The 21,568-nt window shown below is 37.6% G+C and overlaps 1 protein-coding gene across 10 annotated transcripts in view; it reads left to right on the top strand.

The window, feature by feature from the left end:
* The window catches only part of PHF21A (PHD finger protein 21A), a 195,422-nt gene that overhangs the window by 42,116 nt on the left and 131,738 nt on the right, over nt 1–21,568 (top strand). For all 10 annotated transcript variants that reach the window (XM_082627639.1, XM_082627634.1, XM_082627635.1 and 7 more), the window contains 2 exons: nt 687–719; nt 2,882–2,947. In XM_082627639.1, the coding sequence (XP_082483765.1) occupies nt 687–719; nt 2,882–2,947 (99 nt within the window). The remainder of the gene's footprint in view (nt 1–686; nt 720–2,881; nt 2,948–21,568) is intronic.

Genomic DNA, 21,568 nt, shown 5'->3' on the forward strand with positions numbered 1-21,568 from the left:
TTGACATCCATTTTTCTTTGTTTTTCATTTTTTGGACTTATGTGTTCCCTAGTAAAGGTCTTTCTCATTCAGTATTCTGGTAGTACTCTCCTTCCCACAGGAACCCAGGTAGGTAGAATTTTGCATTACTGTTCCTTCGCTTCCTTACTCTCAAATACTGAGCATCACTGCTCCACTGAGTACATCTCCCCTCCCCCCACAGAGAGGACAGTGGCAGAGTCACATCTGACACTAGGCTCCTTCTGTGAACCAAACCAACAGACTCGCCAAATCTGTTCGCTGTATACAAACAGGCCTGTTTTTGTATGGGAGCACCTTCTTTCCAGGACTTACTTGGGACTCTAGACAATGACAACCTTTTAAAGGGATGTTTGGCTTTTGGAGCATTCAGCTTATTTAAATTGTCTTTTAAAAGCTCCCCTCCCCCAGCCCATCTCCAGATTTGTTTAAAGGCAGGAAGCTCTTCATTTCAAATATAAAGCGATAGTTTGAATTTTTTTTTATTATTAAGAGGAGTGTTTCATTAACTTTTTATATAGATCACAGAAGCTTTTGGTCTGTTCTGATTGTGGTATTGCTCATTTTTTTGTGTGGGCTTAAAACTCTAGATTTTGGGGGTTGAGCCTGATTAGCCATAGTGAGTTTATATGTGAGACTGATGGCTCTTTTTCTCTTTTTATTATCAGAAACTGGTTGCTCAAATGAAGCAGGATCCACAGGTAAAATACTACTTTTATTCATTTAATTTTTAAATTAAAATAATTTAAAATAAAGTGACCATAAAATATTAAAATACAGGCAATACTTAGGTTTTAGAAACTATCTCATCTGTAACAGCAATTTTTTTTAGTACATTGGTCTTCATGTTATAAGAATTAAGAAAACTCCGGTCATTCTATTATAATATAGCTATTATTTCATCTTTGTTACTGTTATTTTGCTTTTATTTTATGCTAATTGCTTTGAATATTTTGGGAAAAAGAATTGAGAGTTAATACTCTTCATATAGCTTAAATTTCATTTCCACAAGCGCACTTACTCAAAATCAGAGTTTGCAAGGCTTTCTGTAATCTCAGAATTATTGAATATGGCCCAGAACCATTTTTATTTTCTCATAGTTTATAGTATAGAACTTTTAAGTACTTAATCTCACTATGTTAAGAATAGAATTTTAGAATAATTTTTTAAAAGCATTTTTAAAAATTTCATTTTTGAAAGAGCCCTTAGAGAGGGTTTTAAAGAACCTTATATAGTAATTCATCAGGTGTTACCTTTTCTTTAAAGTCTCATAGGGGTTTTTGGCTCAGGCATTTTATTTTCTATCCCTGAAGAGAAATCTTCCTAAAAATTTATCTTTTCTTTAATTAGTATATTTATTGTTCAGGCAGTGTCTCTTTCAGCAATTAGACAGTGGGTCATAAGTATGGAGAGTATTTATTCAGACATTCTCAGGATTTCTCCCTTGCATTTGTTTACTCATAATCTGTTCACAGAACACCTAGACCCATTGATGGTGGGGTGTGTGTGTGTATATGTATATTTGTATATGTACACACACATTTTTTTTTTAGGTTGTTAAACATACCATACATGCCTCATTGTAAAGTTAAGTAAAATAGCTTCTTGGATTAAAGAATGGTACTGAGGCAGATTGATTTTTGGGAGTGGGAAATAATATTCATTTCTACAAATTTAGCCCCCAGTGGCTTAACTATTGTGTTTTTAACACAAACCATTGATTCTGAGGGCTGGCAGTGATATCCACTTAACTCCTCTTTGACAGTCCAACTTCTTTGAGAAGCTTCTCCATTTTAATTTTTTTTAATATATATTATAATTTAAATTAGGTTTAGGGAACCAAGAGCCAGTAGACCTTAGATGGATAGATTCTTTTATATTTAATATGGTAACCTATTGTTATCAGCAACTGAAATATTGTTAGAAAACTTCAGCATTTCTGCTGTAGCTGGCAGTCATGTAACAGAGCAGTCTTAATGTGAAGAATCTGAGGGGGCAGTAAGTTGCTGGACAGTCTTGTGGGTGATCTCATTAGAGAGGTCTTATATCACATGCTGTCACAAAAAAGACCACGTGGAGTAAACGTGAAGGGAAGGATGTATGCCCGGACCCTGTCAGAAGACCAGGCAGGATGAATTGAAAGAATTGCATGTGAAAGGACGAAGGAAAAGTAGTCTCTCATTGGGGTGGAATTCAATCTGCTAGTGATCGTGTTACATTAAGCTTTTGAAAACTTTAATTTTGGATTTTTCTCTCATGTGAGTAAAACACAAGCATGCTCAGTGCATCTCATTTAACATAGTATTCTTTTCTGATTCCTAACATTTTAGAACTGAGAAGTTGCCCTGGTAGTCAGTATGTTAATTTGAATGATGCAGTGTTTAAGGCAGTTGCGGCACTGTCAGCTTTTCAAATCTAGGCTAAAATAACAAACGTACTCTACTAAATAAGGGAGAGGGCAAGCAGCGAAAAACCTTTTTTTTACTGATAATGCCGTTAAGCATGCAGTGTGTTCATACTTACAACTGATTAGCGGAGCTTTAGGTTTTCTGTCAACTGTTACTTCTTATGAAGAATAACTATTTTAGTAGAAAGGAGTAGTATTACAGTACAAAATGCTGAAATATAAAACTTCTTGCAACTGCAAAGGAGCTTACCCCTGTTCTAGTGTTAGCAACCTACATTTAGGATCTATGCACTGGGTGGTGGTAATATGACTACAGTTTAATGCATGACAAATATGATTGGCTAAATGCTTAAGATTGCTTCATCATTTGTAATACAGTTTGCATAAAGTCATCTTGCTACTCTTCTGTTAACAAATGAAATATCTTCCTCACAGATATTTTTTCTTTCCAATCAGAATGCTGATTTAAAGAAACAGCTTCATGAACTTCAAGCCAAAATCACAGCTTTGAGTGAGAAACAGGTAGGGGAAAAAGGAGGGGGGGCATATTTTTAACATTGTGTTCTAAAGATATGTCTGCTCGAGGCTTCTAGGAGAACTGCTATTTTTCCTCATGTGTGAAAATAAGTGTGGGCAGCCAGACTCAGTTTTAATTTTGTTTGAGATCTGTTTATCTATTTTTATTTTTGGTTGAAATCAGTCTCTAGAGTATCCCATGGGTATATGTTACTGGCAAATATCTAAAAGCAGGGTGGCAGGCTGCTGTTAACTGTGTTAATTAAACTCTATAGTTTACCCATAGAGAATAGAGGCAGAGAAAGTTAGTGGGAGTATGTGATAGAGAATCTTACAGTTGCTGGATGTGCCTTGTTACCTGTTTTAAAGGCTTGAGATGACATTTAACTTAACGTGGAGTGGTTGTAAGTAGATTGCTCTAAGTGTAGATCTCCCATTCTGATTATTGTCATTCCTTTATGTTAATCTTTGTTAGATATTGACCTACTATTATGTGAAAAAACTTTGGTGGAGCCTTGTTAGATATATTCTATATAGGACAAAAAAAGAACATCTTGCTTTTTTTCCCCGGGGACAACTGGAAAGTGTTCTTTGGAATTTCTTGTATAATGACCTCCACTTCGCCAATTCAGGCAGCTCCTGCCACCAGGTGGAGTGTGACAATCGATAGAGCTATAAGTAAATGTCTGTGGTAATCTGACAAAGCATTTGTTTTCTTGTTCCTTCCCTACCACTCTCCCTTTGGTTAAAAGGGCTGGTTTTGGAGTAGATGAATGTGTGAACCAAAATGATGAGGTGATCTGCAATTGATAATTCACGCTAGTGATATCTTACTGAAGATTTTTAGCTATATAGTTCTCAGTTATTGATTTTTGTGTTTTTTAAAAACTTTTATTTAGTGAAATAATAGCAATGAGAGTAATTTATTCCTGGAGATTCCTGATTGTGTTTATATTATGTATTGTATTGTGTTTTCATTTAACTAAGGGGAGAAATAAATTTTGAGAACTATGTGGAATAGATATGCATCATTAATGTTTCAGAATAGAATCTTTTTCCAAGCTTAGTGAACAATTGCTTTTTTCTCCCCTCTCCTATTCTAATGCTTCTGCATTCCCCCATCTTGTCTTCTTCAGAAATAAGAGGTATTTTAGATTATGGAATTGCCAAACTAAAATTGGGAGGAGGTAACATGGTGGAGAACAATTTGTAAGGAAAAATATAAACAGAGTTTGTTAGACGTATTTGGCTCTGAAAGTGATTCATTTCTCTGAAGTCAAAATGATGTGTGTTAGTGAAAATGTTCTAGCTTTAAAATTCTGTTAGCACTGAGCCTCCTTAAAATTTCAGGGTTAGTTTGACAAGATGCCAATGAATGAGTCACTTTTGCTGAAAAATTCACGTGTTCTAGCAGGGAAAGAAGGTGAGAACTGATTAGTGGAGTAGGGGATAGGGGATGTTGTCACAAAGTTAAGACAACCTAAGGCTACATTTGGGGAAAATGGGGCAATTGTAAAACATGTACATTTATTTGAAATTTTTATGAGAACTGATGTAAAGATTTGGTTTATTTCTGTAACTTTTTATTCTTTAATTTTTTTTCTGCTAGGTACCTCACTTAATAGAACATTGCAACCATTTATGTTTAGTAAGACGTTTCATCAAGTGGCAAACTCTGTCATCTGAACTAAGTTTGGATTTTAGAACCTAGAATTTTAAAAAATGGGTGTAGCATCAGGAAAATCTTAGGTATACAAAGTAAAGAAAGCTAGTGTCAGAAACTAAAATGCAGTCTTGGCAGTTTTTAAAGTATTTGCTTAACTGTTGAAACAACCTTTTTGATAGAACAGAATATGTATCATTTTTAGGTAGGATAGTACTTGAAGGAAGCACAGCTATAAAATTCAAGAGCTGGTCCTTCCTCAGACCTATTTCCAACATGGAACACTGATATTTTGTTTAAAATACTTTTATTTTAGAACAAACTCCTAGTGCTGTATGCCCAGCTTTTTGTTTTTCCTTCTCAAAAGATCTACTTAGCCTCTGGCAAAACTTACTGATTTTCCTTCTACTTTAATAACTGAAATCTGAATTACCTTACTCGCATGACTAATAATTTAATATTAAGTTTTTGGTTGTGAGAAAAAATTTAAATACAGAAAAGTTCAAAGAGTGTCATACTCAAGAATTAACAGCTATTAACCCTTTGTCATATTTGTTTCCGTTCTTTTTCTATGTGCATTTTTCTATAATCATTGTTCCACGTCCACTTGAAAACTTAATTATAGAAATAATAAAAGCATGTGTTCTCTTATTATGCTTTATTAAAAAATAAAATATTGCAGATAGTCACTAATTCTAACAGTAGGCACTTATTAGTTCTTATTTGTTATTGCTACCTCGGTCTTTGATACTTATTCTGTTTCTTCCTCAAGACTAATTACAAAATGGTGCACTCCATTTTGGAAAATATAGTCTTTATTAAGCATCCTTCATGGCTAAAACTCAGTGAATTTCAATGAATTCTTGTTAGATAGTTCCAGTGCTTTCACCCTGTAATTTGAGATTTCTGAACAGAAGCTCCCCATGGCAGTTTTTGAAGTCATCTTCTTGACCCACAGGGCTTTAATTTGTGGTTGACAGGTTTTTTTCTAAACGTTAAAAGTATATTTATTTATTTATTTATTTGGCTGTGTCAGGTCCTAGTTGCGGCAGGCAGGATCTTTACTTGCGGCTAGTGGGATCTAGTTCCCTGACCAGGGCTCGAACCCGGGCCCCCTGCATTGGGAGAATGGAGCCTTAGCCACTGGACCGCCAGGGAAGTCCTTGTGGTTGACAGTTTTAACCCAGACTTGATTAGCTAAATAAATTATATGTTATATAGCCATTAAAAATCATGGTTTCAAAAATGTTTTAATGACATAGGAATGCACTTATGGTAAAATAAATGAAAAAGCACATGCAACTTCATATGCATTACAGTCCCATTTTTGTGTATTGTGTGTATATATGTATGTAGGCATATAAGTGTATAAAAACAGCGTCAGGGGCTTCCCTGGTGGCGCAGTGGTTGGGAGTCCGCCTGCCGATGCAGGGGACGCGGGTTCGTGTCCCGGTCTGGGAGGATCCCACGTGCCGTGGAGCGGCTGGGCCCGTGAGCCGTGGCCGCTGAGCCTGCGCGTCCTGAGCCTGTGCTCCGCAACGGGAGAGGCCACGGCGGTGGGAGGCCCGCGTACCGCAAAAAAAAAAAAAAAAAAAAAAAAAACAAACCAGCGTCAGCATAAAATGTTGTTGCGAAGTGATGATTTACAGGTAGTTTATTTTTTCTTTATAGTCTTATGTATATTTGCTACATTGTCCACAATAAATAGATTTCCTTTTTATAATCAGAAATAGACAAGAAACAATTATTTAAAAAAAAATTTAACACCGAATTCTTGTCTTTTCCAGGGAGGATTAGCATTTAAAAATCTAATCACATTCTCCTTATGGTTTATGAACCACTCTAATCAGAGAATCCAACTATTTTAAACACTTAGTAGTACTGAAGTGTAGAAGCAACTATTAATTTCTTTAATAGCATTTGTTCTCATTCTGCACCCTTCCCCTCTCACTTCTGACATGTATATGTGGTCTTTGCTTGTCGTAACGGATATTCTAATATTGGAGCCAATGCACTTGCTTGCTTTAGTGCTCTGCTTTCATTCTAATTCATTCATTGTAGAAGCAATCTTAACATCCCAGTTTGTTGCTTATTCCTACTGAGATTCAGGCTTAGGCCATAGTCGTTTCATCTTTGATTTCCCCCGCCTTGAGGGGTTTGCCACCCCACCTCCCTTCACCTGGTGCTCTCCTGGCCAGGCATCAGGTGGGTTGCAACTTAAAAGTTACTTCCTCAGAGGACCTATCCCTGAAACCCCTTCCTCCTGTCAAAACCAACAGTTTCTATTATAATCTCTCATCGAACCCTTCATCTTTCCTTCATAGCTGTGCCATTTAGGATTAGGTTCAGCTGTGGATGACTGAAAACCCAAAATGAAAATGACTTAAACCAGGTAGAATTTTATCTGTCTCATGTGAAAGCTCTGTAGGTGTAATAAGGCTGGTGACACTGGTTCCACAGTGCCAGGGCACCCAGGCTCCTCCTCTTCTATTGCTCTGCCATTCTCAGCATGAAGCTTCCACATGATAGTCCAAAATAGCTGCTCCATCTGGTAAGAAGGGGGAAAGCAAGCCCTTTATTTTTAAGGATGTTTACTGGAAGTTGCATGCCTCACTTCCAATTAGATCCCATTGGTCAGAACTTGGTCGCATGGCCCCAAGTAGGAGCAAGGAAGGCTGGGAAGTATAGTCCATTCCAGGTGGCCATGGGCCGATAAAATTCAGTGACTCTAGTACTGAGCAAGAAGGGGGAAATAAATACTGGGGATAATTAGCAATTTCTACCACAATATTTTATCACAATTTATAATTACATATATATGATTATTATTTTTTAATATCTGTCTTCCTCACTAGACTGTTAGTTTCAAGAAGTCAGGGAACATACTTATATACTTCTTTATTCCAAGTATAGTATTTAGCATAAAATAATATTTAGCACAGAAAATCATTTGTACTTCTTAAAAGAATTATTTTATCTACCTGATCTTTTTCTCTACTTGTAGATATTTTTTAAACAGTGCATCTTGCTTTTTATACTTTTTAAACTTAAATATTATGAACATTATCATACATTTTTGTGTGTTCTTTAAGAACGTAGTTCTTTTTTTTTTCTTCAATTTTATTTAATTTAAGTAATTAATTTGTTTTTGCTGCACTGGGTCTTAGTTGTGTCACGCGGGATCTTCGTTGCGGCATGTGGGATCTTTTAGTTGCGGCATGCGGGCTCTTAGTTGCGGCATGCGAACTGTTAGTTGTGGCATGCATGCGGGATCCCCGACCAGGGATCTCACCCGGGCCCCCTGCATTGGGAGCGTGGAGTCTTAACCCCCGGACCACCAGGGAAGTCCCAAGAACATAATTTTTAATAGCTTTAAATATTTAATAGTCTGGCTAGATCATAACTTATTTAACTATTCACACTATTGTTTGATGATAGAATGTTTTCAGTTTTTTGTTGTTTATAAATGTTGCTATGATAGATTCACCCTATATATGTGAATCTGTTCTATCTAATTGCCCCAGGATACATTCTCAGGTGTGAGATTATTGGGTGTATTGGTCAGCTATTGCCATAACAGTTCTGCATAACAAACCAGTGTTTTATTGAGTTACAACACTAAGGGTTTATTTTCACACTGGGTCTAGATCCTTCTCATCTAGGCTGGGCTTGGCCAGGCAAATCTCCTTCAGTTTGTGGGTTGGTTGGCCTGCCTCAGGCTGTAGGTTGGGTTAGATCTCCTCTAAATGTGTTTGTTCTGAGGCCTATCATGAAGGGGCAGCAGCTACCTGGGGTGTAGTCATATCATGGTTTATCACCAGAGTGTAAGAAATAAGCCAAACCACCAGAACATGTTTTAAGCCTCTGCTGACATCAAGTCTCATTAGGCAAAACAAACCATGTGGCCAAGCCTTGCAAAATTACATGACAAAGGGTGTGAATGTATAATTTTATGACAGAGAGAATATGAAGAGTTGAAAGCAATAATCCATCTACCATGCTTGGTCAAAGTGTATAAAAAAACTTTTACAATATTAAAAAAAAAACACTTTTATTACTTATTTCTAAATAGTCTCCAGAAAAGGCTGTATCAGATAAACAGCGTATATGAGAGTAACAAGTCTTCCCCAAGAGATACCTTGGCGGGGGGGACTGGCGGGGAAGCACTTTGCTAATTTGGAAGATGGATTAATATGTATCTGATGCTTACCTGAAGGTATAGTTTTCATGCCATTTGTCCATGGTACAAATATTCCGTAGTATTCCATAGAATTACCTTTTGATTTTGGGTTTTGTTTTTCTTTCACCCTTTCCTCTATATTTCTTAATCCTTTTGAGAGAGGTAGACCTCATCATAGTCTTTGGTCTTTGCTCCTGGTTTGCTTTTCTGACTCTGTGTTTAAAAATCATAGTCTCTATTCCTTACAGATTGCTCAACCTAATACAAGATGAAATACTTTTCTGGGTTTAATAAATAGTTGCCGTTCATGGAACCATTCTCATTTAAAATTTGAACATATTTTAGTAAAATGGATTCTGAAGCCTTTGGGAGAGAAGTTTCTGTTCCTGCCATAACTAATTATGTTTCTGATACATAGAACAATATAATTTAAGCTAAATAGGTGACTTGAACAGTGGACTGGGTGTGGGGCGGGGGGGGGGGAGGGGGACACTGAGAATTTGATTCTGTTCCTTACTCTGTCACAGACTTGTTGATAAGATTTTGAGTTATTAAGTAATTTAATACATCTGTTTCCTTAGTTATGAAATGTTTGAATAATGCCTTTTAAGAGTTAATGAACATGTATCGAGTGTACTGAATATTTTTGGAGGTAAGTTCTATTTAAATGGAAATTGTTAGCTTTGGTCATGGTGGTTAACTTCATCTCATATGTAATACCTTCGTCTTATAAGTAAAGTACTACTTTTTTAAGGAGCTTAGAACGTTTCACATTTAACTCAGTCATGAGTACATCATTGTAATACATAAACTGGGACATGGACTATTTGTGACTTAGCCACGATTAGATAATTAATTGTATCAGATTCACGACTAGAATCCAGATCACTGTACTATTTGTTCAGTTTTATTTAGTAAATTATATTCTTAAATTACTGTGTGGACCTTTATCACATATTTTTTGAAATAGTACATTAGGCAAAATAATTACATTGCCTTTAAGCTCCATTGCCTTGGAGTCATGTAAGTAAATTAGTTCTTGTAGTTTCATATTGGTAACCTGATACATGGCTGTCTCCAGCCTCTGATACCAGTAACCACAGAAAGTTACCCTCTCTCATTCATAACCAAACTAGTGTGATTGACATGTCACATTAGAATTTAGAATTGTTATTTTCTTAGAGTTCCTTGAATTATAATGGGAGTCTGACCTCATCTTTATCTAAAGTTTAGGAGTTCCTAGGATTTAATCTAGTTTATCCCCTCCTGCACACTATTTATGTGAAACCATTGGTCCAGATGTTTGTTGAGTTTACTGACTCTTGTGTGCATATGTTCCTTCTCCCTTGCATCAAATACAGGAAATGTATTATTTCAAATTCCTCCTGGTGAAATCCTGTTGTCTTATAATAAACCAAGATGAGACGAAAGAAGGGCTCAGAAAGACAAGGCAGGAACATAAAGGTTCTGAAGATTGAAAGGTTGTATGCCTCTGATGTGACTGTGGTTCCCAGTGCTGCGTTATCTCCAGGGTCTGTTTAACCTTTATTCTCAGAGTGCAGTTGTCTCTATGGCCGGTAGTTGTAATCTCCTGGTCAAAGGTTTGATTGTCTCTTTAAGACAGAAAAGCTTGATGAAGGAACTCATATTTTAATAATATTGTGCCATGTTATTGTGGGACAGTTTATCTGAATATGGTGGAGGAAATCGAGTTAAGTGGGTGACTTGTACCAAGTGAAACAGTCTGCTAGCTGAGTAGGTTAGAGTAATCTTCTCAGGTCATCCTAATCATTTATTTTTGGTGCTGGTAAGTGCAGTGACTTAAAAAATTCGGTTTGAAAGTTTTAATCCTCATCATCAGGTGTTGCATGTCTTGACACTGGGCTACTGGTATCTACTGTATTTATTTCCTCTTTACTCATCTCTCACTTAACAGAGAGCAATTGCTTCAAGCTATGAAAATCTAGTCAAAGCCCAAGTTTGTAGCCCTGTGTTTAGGGACTCTTCACTTTGACTCTTTGGAAAACGTTAATCTAATTCTTGGGTGGTAGGTGGTGTACACAACAAATGCTTAACAGGGCCTTAGCCAGTATAATTCTGACTCTACCTTTCCACTGTGTCAGTAAATTAATTTGTGCTTTTAAATAATCAGTTCCTTCTAATTTATTCCCTTCTCCCTGGGATCTATGTTCTTTTCAAATTTCTTTATCATTCTAAGATTCTGACTCATCTGTTTGTGCCATATCCATTTGTTGAAAGTTTTCTGTGGTGAAAGGCATGGTCCTAGGCCCATGGGAGATGCTGAGAATGAAAACCTTACACTGTTACTTCACTGTGACTGGTCATCACCTAAAAGATGTGCAAGCTCATTAACCCTGACACCTTTGGCAACTCATTCTTTTTTTAAAAAAATTAATTATTAATTAATTAATTTATTTATTTTTGGCTGGGTTGGGTCTTTGTTGCTGACCGCGGGCTTTCTCTAGTTGCGGCAGACGTGGGCTACTCTTCATTGCGGTGCACAGGCTTCTCATTGCAATGGCTTCTCTTGTTGCAGAGCACGGGCTCTAGGCGTGCAGGCTTCAGTAGTTGTGGCTCATGGGCTCAGTAGTTGTGGCTCGTGGGCTCTAGAGCACAGGCTCAGTAGTTGTGGCACACGGACTTAGTTGCTCCGCGGCATGTGGGATCTTCCTGGACCAGGGCTTGAACCCGTGTCCCCTGCATTGGCAGGCAGATTCTTAACCACTGCGCCACCAGGGAAGCCCCTGGCAACTCATTCTTGATCGCTTCTCTTGCATCCTTTCCTGCCATACATACCCCATAAGTTCTCTGATGTCACCTTTATTCACTGGACTCTCTAAAGACTTCATGCGCTTGTACATGCTGTTCTCTACAGCTGAAATTCTCTTTCCTCTTTTCCTGGTAAATTCCTGCTTATCCTTTAAAGATCCTCTAAAGCTTCCCTTGACTTTTGTCCACACTCCAGGCAGAGTTAGAGATCCGTCTTCTGTGTACTCATGTTGTTTATGCCTGCCTCTCTTATTTGTACTTATTGTGTTGTATTGTAATTATCTGTTTGTAAGCTCCCTCGAGGACAGGGAGTGTGTCTTGATCATGTTTGTACCCCCAAAGCCTAGATGGTAGATATGTAGGCAAGCATTTTTGAATGTATTAATTCATTATGCTTTCAAGAAGCTTGTAGTCTAGTAAGGTGGCCCAATATGTTGAAAGTCCATACTAAGACATTTTACCATTAAAAGGAGATTTCCATTCAAATAGTTAAATTCACCTTTTTTTGGGGAAAAAATATTCTCAATACTGTTTCCTACTTAATGCTTTTAGAACATTCAATAACGTTATTACCTCTGTTCCAATTCAGAGCAGCTTTATCACAGTTCCAGGAAAGGAAAACTTTTATGAAGTGAAGTAGCATAAACTAGTAACTGAGCCTGGGTCCAGCAATCTGGAAACGTAATATATCTAGAAACAGTGCCCTCTGCATCGTTGCTACATCACTTACCTCTTTCTGTAGTACCTCTTTAGGTTTCTTTTCCTGACCTTATATAACATGCTTACATCCCTGGTATTCTTGTAAACAACAACAAAATTCCTTCCCTTGTTTCTTAATTTCTTTCTGCCATTGTCCTCTCTCTCTCTACCCTCCATCCCTTCATTATTAAACTTATTAAATTATTAAATATAATTCAACTCAGGCTCTATTTGATACTACATTTGTTTTTTTTTTCTTTAGTCCTGTATCAGCCCCACTGCAATCAGTTTCCATCTTCATTCTACTCTGTTGAGCTCACAGAAACTTCCAGTAACATAATTGCCAAATCTAAAGGAAGTTTTTCACACTTCATCTTACTTGAACTAACTGTAGCATTTCATATTAATGACCACTTTCTTCTTCAGAGAACCAAGAACCTTCCTTTCCTGGTTCTCCTTTTACCTCTGTGAATGCACCTACTCAGTTTCCTTCTCAGGCAGTTGTTCCTCAGCCTACCCTTTAAAAACGAATATTCTGTAGGTATTTTATCCTTGTCTTCCTTTTCATCTTGCTCTGTTTTTCCCCTGTAGGTGATATCCTGCCTTAAACCACCAACTGAGGCTTAAACCACCACTGAATGCCACTGACCTCCAAATCTTTATTCCTCTTCTCCTCTCTTACCTGAGGTCCAGACAGATGTGCATTTTCAACTTCTGCCTATTGGATGTCCCAAAGCTCTATATTCTCCAAACAGAATCCTATATCCATCCCTCTTCAAATTCTACTTCTCCTTCTTTCCCTTTGTGGTTAGTGATACCCCATTCATCCAGTGACCAGGCAGAAACCTGGAAATTATCATGAACTTCTTTCTCACTCTCCCTTGGTCTCTCATCCATAATTACAAAGTCCTGTTTATTCAGGCTCCTCAGCATTGCCCATACCCTCCTACTCCCTTTCCATGGCATTGCCTTGCATCCAGTTAGTATCTCTTCTGATTCAGCCTTGCCGCTATTTTCAGGATGATCTAAAGTAAAACCCTTGTATGTTGCTTTCCTGATTGAGATCCTTCAGTCAGTAGCTCACCTTCCCTTGTACTGTAGGGAAAAGTCGAAACTCGTTATGATGGCTCAGAAAACCCCTCGTTATCTTGTCCATGCCTGCCTCTTCACCGAACTCATACATACCTTTTCCTCCAGACTTCCACATACTTAATTTTCTTGGTCATGCTCCGTTGTTTCTTTGACCTGGGATGTTCTTTCCCATATTCTTTGTTTAGAGCAAACCTGGAGTTACCTTCTACCCTTTGACCCAGTAAGCTAATTTTTAGGGCATTGTGGCTCAGAAATAGCCGCACAAAAATTGAAAATAACTACAAATAAATCAGGGTGCAATTAGCAAGTAATACATAAGAGCTGAATATGCATATTATGAGGTACTTAACTGAATAGGAAGATGAATGGAAGGTGAAAAAAGCAAATTATAAAACAGATGTACAATATGATTCATTATTTAAAATACAAAATATTTAAAAACCATGTTTGTATATATGCATTCATGGTCATTTATACTTGGAAATACATGGGAAAACTCTAGACTATCTAGAATTATTTACGTGGAGCTGTTAACAGTGATTACCTCTAAGAAGTGGGATTCAAAAGAGGTGACTGAGGAAGCTGGCACTTTTAACTTTGTATATTGTTTTTAAATTTGTTTTTAAAACATTGAAATATAGTATAAATACAAAAAACTACATATATATGTATATATTTATATATATGTACATACAGCTCAAATATATTTTTACAAACTGAAACACCCAGGTAACTAGCACCCATATCAGTATCAGAACATGACCATCACTACAGAAATGGTTACGTGCTTTCTTCAACTCACTACCGCCCTCCACCAGAGAAACCACTATTGTGACTTATAATAGCCTTGGTTAATTTTGCCTATGTGAAATCAAATAGGGTGTACTATTTTCTGTCTGGCTTATTTTGTTCAACATAATATTTATGAGGTTATATGTGTTTCTTTGGAACTGTTTTTTAAAAACTTTAAAAAATAATTATAGAGTCACAGGAAGTTGTCTTCTGAAATTTAAATCACTAAAGAATAAAAGTTTGTCATCTCCTGGATATACCCACCCTAAAGTCTCTTGGCATTGTTAAATGTGTTCTCTTGTGAATTGATAGTTCATTGCTCTGTTGCTTTTATCACATTTCACTAATTATTTGTTTGTATGCTTATCTCCCTTCCAGATTGTGAGTCCCTCAGTACTGTGTTCCTTTCATCCTTAAAATCCAGTGTATACCTAGTGCTTCACACACAGTGATACTTAAACAACACTTGTCAAAGAAAAGCAGTACATTCTAGTCTGTGTGTTCTAGTCTGTGTGTATTTACTGGTCTTGCCTATTGAATTTCTCTGAACTGATTTCCTCATCTGTAATATGGGCATTATAATTACATCAGTTCCTATACTTTTAGCTGCACGTAACTGAGCATCCAACTAAAAGTGGCTAAAATAATAAGTGGACTTACTGATTCACCTAATAAGAAGTTGCTAGAGTTTTCCAGTTCAGCATCTCAGCAACACCATCAGAACACATGTTCTGGTCATCTTTCTGCTTTCTCACCCTTAGTGAGTCAGCAAACGTTGCTTGTTGTCACAGGATTGCTGCTGCAGCTCCAGGCTTTACATCCTCCCGGTTCTTCTTATATGTCTCTTCTTCAGAGCAAGGAAAAACTTAATTAGAAGTCATTCAACAGACTTTGCATCTCATTGACTACAGTTTTGTCACATGCCAATGTCTAAAGTAGTGACTGGCAGGAATAGTGGGGTCCAAGACTGATTTATATCCTGGAGCTGAGGATTCGCCTCTCAAACATTTGGACACTAGATACACAAACGAAATTAGTTTTTGTTAGCAAGGAAACAGAAGAGATGGAGAATAATGGATTTGAAAAGGCAATCAACAAAGTCTCTCTCCATCTATAACAGTTTTCTCTACTAATATAAGTTAATTATAATGTATATTTGAAAGATGTGTGAGGCCTTAGTGCTTGTTACTGGTTTTGTGGATTGTTTTAGAAAGGTTTCCCTTTGCCACCCTACCTAGCAACCTGCTTTAGGGCAAGGAATGCAAAAGTAATTTTGCTGTTCGCTAAAGTAGTATATTATTGTAAGGTTAAATCTAATACAGAAAATAATGTAATTTATTTCAAATGTGAACTATAAATTATTTTAAAGTTTTTTGATATTTAAAAATTAAAAAATTGTCTGTAAACTATCATTGTCAGGTTATTAATATTAATAGTCTAGGGCTTCCCTGGTGGCGCATTGGTTGAGAGTCCACCTGCTGATGCAGGGGGCACGGGTTCGTGCCCCAGTCCGGGAAGATCCCACATGCCGCGGAGCGGCTGGGCCTGTGAGCCATGGCCGCTGAGCCTGCACGTCCGGAGCCTGTGCTCCGCGATGGGAGAAGCCACAGCAGTGAGAGGCCCGCGTACCGCAAAAAAAAAAAAAAAAAAAAAAAATATATATATATATATATATACACATATATATAAATAGTCTATGCCTTTGAAGCATAGCAGCCTGATATCCCTTGGCTAACAATACCTTCACCCACCTGCATTATTCAGGAAAGCCAGAGTTTATCAAACCCAATGGTATTCATGGATTTCAGGTTTTTAAAAGGTTGAACACTGTAAATGACAGGCCAAATCACAGATTCCTTCATTTCCTTTTTTTTAAACAGAGAACCAGACAGAAAAAAGAAGTTTACTCTTGAGTTATTGTCTTCATATGGTAGCTGGTTAGATGAGAGGCTGCCGTGCAAAATTATCTTTACAGAAGACAAGTTCCCCAAAGTTGATTTACTCTAAGTTCAGGACACAAATGTTTGTGTGAATCAGCAGGGATTGGGTAAACTCTCTCATACTAGCTCTGTCTGAAAATGACAGAGTGATTATTAGTGTCTGTCAGTTAAGCACCAAATATTCCTTTGCTCTGAAAAATGAGGCCCTAGAAATCAACTGTTGTGTTTGTTACCTTTTCTCCCACTCCCACTTCCGTCACCTTTAAAAAAAAAACTCTCTTGCTTTTGCCAAAATAAATTATATCATTTTGACCAAGAAGAACACTAAAGGTAGAGATCAGTTCTGAAGTTACCTCTCCTATGAGCAGTGAATGATTATTGCTGATCTCGTTTTATCTAGGGCTTCTGTCATCTAATACAGTGATTGGAGAAGAAATTAACACCACCTTTCCTATGGAGTCAAGAGGCACAGATAAACTCACCCTGAAATGTTGTATTTCCTGAAGGAAAAGAATTGAGTAAAATTGGGGAGTGTATTAGTCGACAGAAATTGAAATTCGTTTTTCTGAGTGTGCCTCATTTATTACAGATTGTAGAAGTTGGTCGTGAATTTAAGACAGATTTATGAAGATTTTGAGTTAATCCATCACTTTCTTTTAATTAAGAATGAGGTAGCAGTCTTTTTTTTTTTAGCATATTATTCAGAAGTTCACCTCTTCCATTGAATGTCTATTTGATTTTTTTCATCTGGAGTGAAATTTCGAGACTATTACTCACACCCAAAACCCCCAACTGAAGTCAAGGTAGACGACAGTAACAGAAGTCATTTATAAACATCTGTCATATAAACTTCTGAAGACACATACTTTTTACTCTGATTTCTGTTTATCCCAGATGTGAGTTCATCAGATGCGACAGTGTTTGCAAATTGTCAGAGGTACTGCCCCTGAGCCTCATCTGCTGTTAATAGCTGATAAGGTTATCTACAACTTACAAAATTTCCAGTATCCCCTCTTCATGACTTGCTTTCTTCTTTTTACTTGATTAATTGTCTCCCTTAGGTATAAATCGTTTTATAGCCATGACTTCTGAAGAGAAATTGATCAGTTCTTCAAAGATGGAAAGACCAGTATGATTCTGTAGAGCAGGGATCAGCAAGCTATGGGCTCAAATCTGGCCTGTACCTGGGCCAAATCTGGCCTGCTGCCTGATTACGTGAATGTTGTCAGAATACAACCACAGATCTTTCGTTTGCATATTGTCTCTGGCTGCTTTTAGGCTACAATGGCAATATTGAGTAGCTGCAACAAAGACCTGGCCATTTATAGAAAAGGTTTGCCAACTTGAGAGAAATTTACCCAGAGAGGCACTTGACGTTAGAGATAGTAGGCACAGTATAACAGTATAGAGACGAGTGAGTGCCACACTGGAAACAGTATACATACTGAATAATAAAAAGGCCCTCTTACATACATACATGCCAGCCCCACAGTTTTCAGTTCATTTTTAAGCACCTCATTTTTTTAAAAGCCACTTTTTTTTTTTTTTTTGCGGTACGCGGGCCTCTCACTGTTGTGGCCTCTCCCGTTGCAGAGCCCAGGCTCTGGACGCGCAGGCTCAGCAGCCATGGCTCACGGGCCTAGCCGCTCCGCGGCATGTGGGATCTTCCTGGACTGGGGCACGAACCCGTGTCCCCTGCATCGGCAGGCAGGCTCTCAACCACTACGCCACCAGGGAAGCCCTAAAAGCCACTTTTATTTTGGATTATTTTTTCTCCCTCCCTCCTGCTCCCTCCTGCTCCCTTTCTCTTATAATTTTTTTTTTTTTTTTTTGCGGTACGAGGGCCTCTCACCATTGTGGCTTCTCCCGTTGCGGAGCACAGGCTCCGGACGCGCAGGCTCAGCGGCCATGGCTCATGGGCCCAGCCACTCCGCGGCATGTGGGATCCTCCCGGACCAGGGCACGAACCCGTGTCCCCTGCATCGGCAGGCAGACTCTCAACCACTGGGCCACCAGGGAAGCCCTCTCTTACAATTTTTGAGGCATAATTAATATAAAATAAACTGTGAACATTTTTTAAAGAGTATAATTTTTGATGAGGTGAAACCATCACTATAATCAACATAATGAACGTGTCCATTACCTCTAAAGGTTTCCTGTGTCCCTTAGCAATCCCTCTCTTCCTCCCCTACTTTCCCAGCCCTGTCCCCAGGCAAACATTGATCTGCTTTTTACCACTATAAATTAAGTTTATACATTTTATTTTATTTCAATTTTTTTTAACATGCATCATTTTATTTTATTTTTATTTTTTGGCCACCCTGTGTGGCATGTGGAATCTTAGTTCCCCGACCAGGGATCGAATCCGTGCCCCCTGCAGATGAAGTGCAGAGTCTTAACCATAGGACCTCCAGGGAAGTCCCAGGTTATACATTTTAGAATTTTAATAAATGTATTTATACAGTATATACTCTTCGGGATTTTTTTTTTCCAGTTTTTAGCTATTAGAAATAAAGCTACTGTGAGCATTCATATACAGGTCTTTGTGTAGAGATAGCTTTCATGTCTCTTAGGTAAATACTTAGGTGTGGCTCCAGTGGTATGGTATGTATATTTTTAACATTTTAAAGAAACTGCCAAGATGCTTGCAAAGTGGTTGTACCATTTTACATTCCCATCAGCAGCGTATGAGAATTCTAGTTGCTCTGCATCCTTGGCCTTTTATTCTTAAATATGAACATAACAGCCAAGAATCCCAGCCATTTAAGGGAAGCCACTAACATAAAAGTCAAAACAGATCCAGAGAATTGGAAGGGACAATTCAAAATAACTATAACTTTAGATCCTCTGATCAGTAAGAGAAGGTGTTGCATCTCTGAAACAAGAACAAGATGCTAGGAATAAAGGAACAATTAGAGAAGAAAATGAATTTTTTTGAAGTATAGTTGATCTATACTTCAGGTTTACCAAAAAGAATTCTTGATAATAAAAAATGAAAGGTTTAGAAGATGAAATTGGAGCAGTCTTTCAATAAATAGATGAAGAGACAAAGGGATGGATGGTGGAAGAGAGAAATTTTCAAGGATCAATCCAAAAGGTCTAATGTCTGACTAATAGAAATTCTAAGACAAGAGAACAGAAAATGGAGAAGAGAAAATCAAATGAATACAAGGAAATTTCTCAGAACTAGAGAGCATATATTCTAGATTAATAAGAGTTTACTGAGTGCCTAAAACTATGAGTTAAAAAAGACCCATACCCCCATACCAAGGCACATCACTGTGAAACTTCTGAAAGACAGTGTGAATAAAAGATCCTAAATGCTTTCTCAAAGGGGGAAAAAAAAACAGCAAACAGTTGTGAACAAGGATTGGGAATCGGATGTCATCAGACTTCTCAGCAGCAATACAGGAAGCTAGAATTCAGTGTAATGATGCTTTTGAAAAGTTGTAATTTCCCATGTAGAATTCTATACCCATCCCAACTCTTGATGATCAAGTCTGAGGGTAGAATAGAGACATTGTGGACATGCAAGATTACAAACCTACCTCCCATGCAGCCTTTTGAGGAAACTACTGAAGGTTGTTCTCCATCAAAACAAGAAAATAAACCAATAAAGATTAAGGCATGGATCCCTAAAACAGGGAATCTAAAACAAAAGAGAGATGAAGAAAACCTCCTATTCTGAGGAAGGAAAAACCCAGATGACTGTTTACAACAGGTTTAGAGAACAAACAGTTTAGGTTGAACAGGAGGATGGAGGACTCTAGGAAAGATGTAGCCAAGAAAAAAAGGGACTGATAGATTATATGATGTGTTTTGAGCCATTATTTAGAGATGTTTTATAGCTTCTTTAGAGAGTATGGGGAAGAATGAATGATAGTAGTATAGAAAACCAAGCAAATGACAAAGCAAGGCATTTTTAGTTTCAGGAATAACAAAATGTCCAAAAAATAAGTATAACTGTAGTATTAATCGTTTCACCAATTAATGTTACTTACATGATTCTAATAATAATAAACCTTAAATATGGATTTAACTAAAAATTGTGATATGACTGCAGTGGGAGTAGGGAGTGGGAAGAGGGAACGTAGTAGAACTAGGTTTCAGTTATCTGTAGTAGGAATTCAGCAGGTAATGATTAAAGTGAAAAATCAAAAAATCACAATGAATATATATGTTTTTTAAGATTTTTTTTTTGACGTGGACCATTTTTAAAGTCTTTATTGAATTTGTTACAATATTGCTTCAGTTCTATGTTTTGGTTTTTTGGCCGCAAGGCATGTGGGATCTTAGCTCCCTAACCAGGGATCCAACCCGCACCCCCTACATTGGAAGGTGAAGTCTCAACCATGGGACTGCCAGGGAGGTCTCCACAATGAATATATATTTTAAAACAAGACAGAAGAAGGAATCTCTAAGAGAGGTGAAAGTGGTTTCCTGAAAGGAGTAAGGACTAGAGAGTTGGAGAGGGTTGGTACAAGGGACTGCTGTTTTTATTATGTCTTGTAGTAGTATTTTTTAAACCTGTATTACTTCAATTAAAAAACTAAATAGAAAAATGAAAGACTGGACTTATTAGATAAGATGTTTATTAGCCTTTGTGGGATTACCCTGGACTCCTGCAGTAAGTCATCTGCTGACTAAGGCTTTGGCCTCCCACCCATTCCAGACAGTGTTACGAACTCTGCTTGGGTCTATTTAATTCTTCCTTTTCATTTTTATTAGTATAAGCCACAAGGTGACTCCAAAGTTGGTTAAGGCATTCCTTAGGAGTTTACAGGAGAGACAAACTGGCCTTTTTCGTTGGTTGCTCTTCTCTTCTGGGTGGAGAATAGATTTAGGCTCTAATAATAATAAAACATATAAAAGCATAGTACTACTCATAAGTTTAGCCCCATAGGATATAATGTCCCTTTTGCCCTTAAAGTGATACCTTATGGTGCTATACTCAAAGCCCCCAAACTGTAAACTCCATGAGGGCCAGGCATTTTTACTTGTTTTGTTCATCGATTTACTGGCTCTCGGTATTTAATGTGCTGGATGAAATTCTACCTTGAATGTAATAAAAAGCTTTAATGATCAGTTCATTTGGCAAATATTTATTGAGCACTTCCTATATGCCAGGCACCCTTTTAGGTGCTGAGAGTACAGCTGACCCTTGATCAACATGAACTTCATGGGTCCACTTACACGTGGATTTTTTTCGATAGTAAATACTTCAGTGCTGCATGATCTGTGGTTGGTTGAATCTGGATGCAGAACCATGGATACAGAGGAACCACATACACAGAGGTGACTTTTAAGTGGGTCAGTGTACCAACCCCTGCGTTGTTCAAGGGTCAACTGTATATCAGTCCTGTAAGTCACAGCTTTTCTTTTAGTCCTGTGTTAGAAGTTTGACACACTTTCAACTGCCCTTCAGAGTCTTAATCAGATTTCATTTTACTAACGTTAAAGCACACTTAAGC

The sequence above is a fragment of the Mesoplodon mirus genome, assembly GCF_964341445.2.
Source record: "Mesoplodon mirus genome assembly, chromosome: 7".
In the NCBI taxonomy this organism is placed as follows: Eukaryota; Metazoa; Chordata; class Mammalia; order Artiodactyla; family Ziphiidae; genus Mesoplodon; species Mesoplodon mirus.